At 49.0% G+C, this 7,672-nt stretch overlaps 1 protein-coding gene across 1 annotated transcript in view; it reads left to right on the top strand.

The window, feature by feature from the left end:
- Positions 1-105: 105 nt before the first annotated feature.
- LOC123245798 (acyl-coenzyme A thioesterase 11-like) overlaps positions 106-7,672 on the top strand; it is a gene marked incomplete at its 5' end in the record, with an annotated part of 48,892 nt that continues 41,325 nt past the window's right edge. Inside the window, 2 exons of the mRNA XM_044674798.1 lie at positions 106-343; positions 7,257-7,326. Coding sequence (XP_044530733.1) covers positions 106-343; positions 7,257-7,326 — 308 coding nt within the window. The remainder of the gene's footprint in view (positions 344-7,256; positions 7,327-7,672) is intronic.

Here is a 7,672-nt window from a genome sequence, read left to right as displayed (position 1 = left end):
TCCTACCCCTCCTCTGTTCTTTATTCCCTCCTCCTGCCTTCATTCTCGTCTGTCTTTGGCACTTTCTGGCCTCTCTTTCCCTCTTCCTCTCTTCTCCCTCCCCTCCTTGGCTCTCTGGGGCTCTCTTTCTGGCTGCCCCAGGGCCTCACCTCCATCTTCTCGGGCCGGGCGACCCGGAAGCAGGCTGCTCGAGCCCAGGACCCAGCTGGCACCATGGAGACCTACAGGAACCCAACAGAGGTACAGATGAGCCAGCTGGTGCTGCCGTGCCACACAAACCACCGAGGGGAGCTGAGTGTGGGGCAGCTGCTGAAGTGGATCGACACGGCCGCCTGTCTCTCAGGTAAAGCCCAAACTCCTTGCCTCGGCGTTCGAGGCCTTGCACCGTGGAGATCTGGGCTGTCCTTGTAACCTCCTATAACCTTGGTAGCCTAAGCTTTCTTCTACACACTCTCCCAAATGGGACTTTGGCCCATCACCGGATCACCAAGTCTCCCACTTCTATAGCTTTGCTTGTGCTGTTCTAGACACTTGGCTGTGTAACAATGGTGATGGTGACTCCCAGTTCTAGACTACTCGAAAGCTGAGGCTGCATTTTTTCCCCAAATGCGCTATGGGGAGAGGATTGTAGAGTATCTGAATTGGGAGGGATCTTTGTCCAACTATTACTTGAACAAGCATCTACAACTGCCCTGGAAGGGGTCAGCCTGTCTTGAACTGACCTCCCAGGATGGGGAACTCACTACCTCCCCTGCAGCCCATTCTGGTCTTGGATGGCCCATTGTAAGGGAGTTACCGTGGACAGCCAGCCTTGATTGACCTCTGGGCTACTTTCTCCTCTCACCCAACCCATTCTCCTTGCTCTGCCCTTCGTGGCCAAGCAGAAGTCCACCCCCCTGGACAGCTCTTCAGACACTTGGCCCCTCCTGTCATCAAGGTTCATAGGTTCCTCAAGGAGAAGGGACCCCAACGTCATTTTGCACAGGAGGAAACTGAGGTTAAATGACTCACAGGGATCCTGCAGGCATCAAGTAGAAGAGATAAGACTTGAGTCCAATTTTCACGTCCATTCAAGGACAGTATGTATGTCCCTCCATCATGCAGCATTCATTCATTCATTCATTCATTCATTCATTCATTTATTCTACAGGCATCGTGCTAGAGAGTAATCATAGGATGACAGGACCTCAGAGCCCCTCTAATCCAGTTGTCTAATTTTAGAGGGGGAAACTGAGGCTCAGAGGGACTTATAAGTATAACTAGGACACGATCCCTGCCTTCATGGTGTTTACAACCAACCTAGCAATCAAATCAAGACCAACAGGGACTCCTTGCATTCATATTTACTGTTTGCACGAGTCAGTCATTAAACATTTATTAAAAAGTGGCTTCGGACACTTTCTAGCTGTGTGACCCTGAGCCAGTCACTTGACCTCAGTTACCCAGCCCTTATCGCTCTTCTGCCCCTGGATGTGATCCTTAGTATTGATTCTAGACAGAAAGTGAAGATTATTAAAAAAAAAGATAATAAGCCTTTATTAAGCACCCGCTGTTTGCCAAACACTCAGGACACAAAGAAAGGCACAGAGGCCACAGTCTAAGGGGGGAGACAGTGCTAAGAGGGTTGGCAGTGGTGGAGGTGCCCAGCACAGCGCGATGGAATCCTGCCACCCAGGTGGGAGATGATCGGACCCAGGTGGGAGTTACCGAGCTGATTTCATCTCGTACAGCGATGGTTTCCAGGAGGGTGGCCAGGTGGGGAAGGATGAGGGGAATTCCCCCCCCCCCCCCATTAAACAGTGGGGAGCCTGGGAGGAGCTCCCAGATGTCGGCCTCCCCCTCTCTTCAACAGTGATGAAGCTTGGACTAGGCGCAGGTAAGGCCTCCTCCAGGGCCAGATTCTTTTCTCCCTCCCTCCGCAATGCTTTCCCAGAGCCTCATTTGCAAAAGTAGAAGGAGTGCCAGGTTTTGGGTCAGGGCACCCGACCCTGTTTGAATCCCATCCTTGCTGTTTGTGACCCGTAGGCAGGTCATCTCAACTCTCATGAGCCTCAGTTTCTCCATCTGTAAAATGGGTATCAGAATCTCTGAACTAGCCCAGCTTCCAGAGGAGTCGTGAGCACGATGCTCTATACATCCACTTTGCCTAAACTACTGGCAAAGTGGAAACCATTTTATTTTATTTTGAAGAGGCCTCTGCATTTTGGTTTTGTCTCGTGGGCTCAGCCGTCGCCCATTCCCTTGTTCTAGTTGTTCCTGCAGCAGAGAGTTGTCTGGAGTCAGAGGAGCTGGAGAGAATCCCGATTTTCCTGCTTACTAATTGAGCGAGTTGCTTTGTCCCTACGGGCCTCAGTTTCCTCAAGTGTAAAATGAAGGGATTGGACGAGGTGAACCCCAAAGCTCTTTCCAGCCCTAAATCTGTGATCCTTTGGATGTGGCTGTTGGTGTTTTTAAACTTGGCTCCCAAATCCAACTACTCGGGACTTTTAAAGAGAGCAAGATTTCCCCGGGGGCCCTTGTGAGAGCAGCCAACCAAATGGCGGTTTATGGAGCAAGAATTCGGTGGGAGGAAGGCGCCTCCTGAAGGTCTTTTCTGTTCCAAGAAGGCGTGTCTGCCCTTGTCCTTGTTTAAAGAAAGACGAAAATCCTTCCTTCCCCCCCCAGCCCCAGCCATTAGTGCAGGGAATTAAGGACGAGGCCAGCTTCCATCATGGCCCACCTGGGATGGACTAGTTCAGTTCAATAAGCATTGAGTTGGCACCTACTGTGTGCCGAGCTCTGGGATGGACTCTGAGGGCCGGGGCGACACGGCAAAGAAGGAAACGTGGGCCCCTAAACACGCAAGGGCACCCCACCCTGGGAAGAGAGGGTGGCTTCCAGCCTAATGAGGCCTTTGGGTTTACAAGCCATCCCTTGTCCCTGGGGCTTGGTCTGGCAGGTGGGGCTGGAGTGAAGTACTGACACGTCCCTGGAAGTGAGAGTGGGGGCCCCTTCCCTCGGCCGGTCCCAGCCTGAGTCTGGCTTGCCTGGCTGTGCCTCCAGGTGAAGTCAGGGAGTGGTTGAACTCCAAGTCTCCTGCCGGAGATACGTGGCTGTGTGTGTGTGTGTGAAGTCACAGAACATGAGCCACAGGGTCCTCAGAGCCCTGAAGGTAGAACATTGCTTGCAGAATATTAGAACAAGAAGGGACCGGCTTAGAACGCAGGGCATTAACGTTGGAATAGAATGTGGAACCTAGAATATGAGAACCTAGAACATATAGTGTCTGAGCAGGAGGAAATCTCAGAGCACAGGATTACTAGAACATTGAACAAAGAACAGAGAGTGTAGAAGACAAAAAGTAGAATGCTTTAAAAATGGGGTTTTATCGGCATCTTTTGTTTTTGCTGTTGATTAGATTTTCTTCTGCATCTCTCTGATTTCCCAGAGAACCATCTCTTAGCACAAAGATGTTTTAAAGTGAAAAAGAACAAGAGGAAGAAGAGAGGTATATAGTAAAAGATCTCAGAATGTAGAATGTTAGAACCTGGAACATAAATGGTTAAAACTAGAAGAGACCTCTGAGTAGGAAGGGGTTTTGGAAAATAAAAACCTGAACTCAGAGCATGGAATATAACATTGAACACTAGAGCATCAAACATAGAAACTAGAGCCTTCGTGTAAGAAAAGATCCGAGAAGGTAGAATTTTAGGACCTAGAACATTAGAACAGGAAGAGATCTCAGAATGATGAATGCCAGAATCTAGAACATAAATGGTTAGAACTGGAAGAGACTTCTGAATATGTACTGTTAGAACATAGAATGTTCTAGGGATCTTGGAAATGGAGAGAATCTTGGAAAATAAAGCATTAAACACAACATGGAACATAGAATAAAACACTGAACACACTAAAGCATTGAACTTAGAACAGTAGAGCAGGAAGAGATGTCAGGTGGTAGAATGTTAGGACCTAGAACATAAATGGTTAGAACTGGTAGAGACCTCAGTATATGTGAGGTATCAGAAAGTAGAATACTAGGACCTAGAACTTTAAAGCAGGAAAAGATTTTAGAACACAGAGTGTTAGAACCTGGACGGTTAACAGGAGAAGGGACCAAAACTTATCAATAAGCACTACATGAACTATTTTCCTCCTACTTAATAAGCAACTGTGTTTAGGAAATGAGGATACAAGAACAAAATGGAGCACAGTCTTTGCACTTAAGGAGTTTGCATTCTATCAGGGAAAGCACTATGTCCAAATGTAAATAGATAGCAAGTAATTTCAGAGGTGGTACTAGCAGCTGGGGCAATCTGGAGGGACCTCCTGGAGGAGGTGAGTCTTGAGCTGAGCTTTGATGAGAGCTAGAGATTCTAAAAGGTAGGGATGAAACAGGAGAGCATCCCTATGCAAAGGGGTATGTACAGCCAGATGGAATGTCAAGATTATTAAAATAAAGTCAGTTCTCTTTGGGGCATGTTGAGTTTGAGATCTGGGCTAAGCGATTTAGAAGTAACATCTTACTTGACCTTCACAACACCCTAGGAAGCAGGTGCTGCTATTATCCCAATTTTACAGATGAGAAAACTGAGGCAGACAAAGGTTGATTGACTTACCCAGGGTCACACAGCTAGCATCTGAGATAGGATTTGAACTTGGGTCTTCCTGAGGCTAGGTCCAATGATCTATCTACTATGCCACCTAACTGTCTCTCATTAGGACTTTACTCAGTGGCCAATGGGAATCCCAGCAGGTTTTGGTACAGAAGAGAAGCAGAAAGGAAGGGAATGAGCATTTATATGGTGTCTGTGTGTCAGGCACTGGACTAATGGGCTCTACAAATATTGTCAGATTTGGGGGGTGTGAGTGGATCAGGGCATCCAGAGGATTCCTCGGACAGAAATGTGGACTCCACATGGTAGGGTATGGACTCGAGAGTCAGTCAATTAACTGTTCAATGAGCATTTATTAAGTGCCTACCATATGCCAATGTTTTGTGGAGAGTGCTGAAGATACTAAGACAACAATGAAACATTGGCATATAGTAGGCACTTAATAAATGCTTCTGGGATCACTTAGTCGTTTCAGTTGGGTCCCACTCTTCACGATCCCTCTCCAGGTTTTCTTGGCCAAGACACTGGAATGTCTGACCATTTCCTTCTCCTATTCATTTTATAGATGAGGAAACTGAGGCAAATAGGGCAAAGTGACTCACCCAGGGTCACACAACTAAGATCCTGGAGTGGTTTGCCATTTCCTTCTCTAGCTCATTTGACAGATGAGGAAAACTGAGGCCAATGAGGTGAAGTGAATTGTCCAGGGTCACACAGTTAAGACACTGGAGTGGTTTGCCATTTTCTTCTCCAGCTCATCTGACAGGTGAGGAAACTGAGGCAAACAGGGTAAGGTGACTTGTTCTGGGTCACACAGAATCCTGTTAGTAAACACTGAAGGTAAAATACAAAGATTATAAAGGAAACCAATCCTGTACAGGACAGTTTTCTAAATCTTTTAGTTTGTAGATTCCAGGTTTAGAGCTAAAAGGTTCTAGGCTAAACCTTTTGGTCCTGACTCTATCATTACTCATCGTTGCAGATTTGGACCATGAAGGGCAAGCCTGGGGGCCAGCCCAGAGACGGGGTCACTGACAGTGGCAGGGACTGGGAGTCAAGACTCCTGGATTTGAATCCTGCCCCTGCCTGGTCCAATGTAAGCTCTTTGCAAGCAGGGATTGTTTCCTTCTTTGTTTGTGTGTCCCCAGGGCCTGGTGCTGTCCTTGGCTTAGGGTAGGTGCTTGATAAATACTGGCTGATTGATACAGTGGAGAGAGTGTTGGATTTGGGGTTCAGAGTACCTGGGTTCACTGGCTCTCTGACTTTGGCAAGTCGCTTCTCTTTTTCTAGGCCTCAGTTTCCAAATCTATAAAATGGGAAGGCTGGACCAGAAGAACTCGGGGGGGCCTTAGAGGTCTAAGTCGATGACCTTGGGCATTGGGTAGCTGTGAGCCTTTGGTCAAGGTGCTTCTTCTCTGGACCTCGGTGGGGTTCCTGAGCCCTTGATGTGTCTGGCAGGGGCCCAGAGTGAGGATGGTTGAGACAGGCTCTGCCAGCAGCTTTCTCTCCTCTTCCTTCCCGCCCACGAGTCTAGGGCGCTGCGCCAGGGGAGCTGCCTCATGGGGGGAGGGGGAGACAGACCTCCAGGGTGGAGTCACTGAGCCTGCCTTGCCTGACATGCCACAGGGAGCCAATGTATTAAATTCATTTTTTTCATTTCTAAAGTCTCCCCAGTGGTTTCTTTTAGGGGAAAAATAATCAATGCAGCTTAGGGTGCACACACAATAGCATTAAGGAGCTAATTAAATTTCGCAATTAGATGTTGCTACCCTGGTTTTCAAAGTCTTGCTTGGCGCAAAAAAATATGGTGGAGTTTGTTTGTTGGTTGGGTTTTTTGTTTAAAGGAAAAGCATCCATCTGATCCCAGTGGCTGTCCTGGGGCAGAGGGATTGGCGTGGCCCCAGGGGGCAAGACGAGGGGCGATGGGGCTGGGAGGGGGTCCTAGGGGAGAAGCAGATTTCGGCTGCACAGCAGGACAAACTTCCTGTTCTTTAGGGTTATTCTGAAGTGGGACGAGCTGCCTGGGGAGGGGGAGGCTTCTTTCTCCTTGGAGATGCTAGGGCAGAGAGATGGAGGAGATGGACCATGGGAGTTATTGGGAGGGAGAGCTGAGACGTGAGCCGGGACCACTGGGGGGGAAGTTTGGGGTTTCATACATTAAGGAACACACGTGCACACCAGCAAAGACACACACACACACACACTTCCATGGGTTAACTGAGTGGTACAGGGAATAGAGCGCTGAGACAGGCAGATCTGAGTTCAAATTTGGCCTCAGACACTTCCAAGCTGTGTTACTCTGGGCAAGTTACTTCACCCTGTTTGCCTCAGTTTCCCCATCTGTAAAACAAACTGGAGAAGGAAGTTGCAAACTCTCCATTATTTTGGTCAAGAAAAGCTGCATTGGGTCAGGAAGAGTCAGACACATCTGAATCACAACCACCACGTTAAGAATGACCCCACCTCGGGATGGGCTGGCTCAGGAGACGTTGGCTCTTCTCCGTAAGGCTGGGTGTCCACCTGTCCGGCCTGTGGTCATGAGGGACGGGGATCCTTGTTCAGGTGAGGGCTGGATTCTGGGATCTCGGAGGGCCGCCCAGCTCTAAAGCCTTGGATTCTGATTTCGGGGACACGCGCCCCTTTCTCTTTCCTTGTGTTTAGCGGAGAGGCATGCAGGCTGCCCATGTGTAACGGCCTCAATGGATGACATCTACTTTGAACACACCATTAGGTGAGTGGCTGTCTTTTCTGTCCTCAGTTTCCCATTTTCCCCTCTAGGGACTGAGCCCCCTTCCCTTTCCAGCCTTGCTCTACCCCTCTGAGGAAGGAGTCGCTACCAAATCACATCACCCGAGGACTGACTGAGGAGCTGAGGATGTCTGGCTTCAGAGAAGGGAAGGCTCGGGGTGAAGGGGATACAAGCGTGACTTTGGAGCATCCACGGCTGCCACGGGGAGGAAGCTTTGTTCTTCTTTGCCTCCGAGGGCAGAGCCAGGACAAGTAGCATTTTAGGGAAGCAGCTGAATATGGTGGAAAGAGGCCGGAGGACCTGGGCTCTCTTACCCTCTTGGGGAGCC

The sequence above is a fragment of the Gracilinanus agilis genome, chromosome 4 (assembly GCF_016433145.1).
Source record: "Gracilinanus agilis isolate LMUSP501 chromosome 4, AgileGrace, whole genome shotgun sequence".
NCBI classification, from domain to species: domain Eukaryota; kingdom Metazoa; phylum Chordata; class Mammalia; order Didelphimorphia; family Didelphidae; genus Gracilinanus; species Gracilinanus agilis.
The sequence above is the reverse complement of the archived record's forward strand: the minus strand, read 5'-3'. Positions and strand labels throughout refer to the sequence as shown.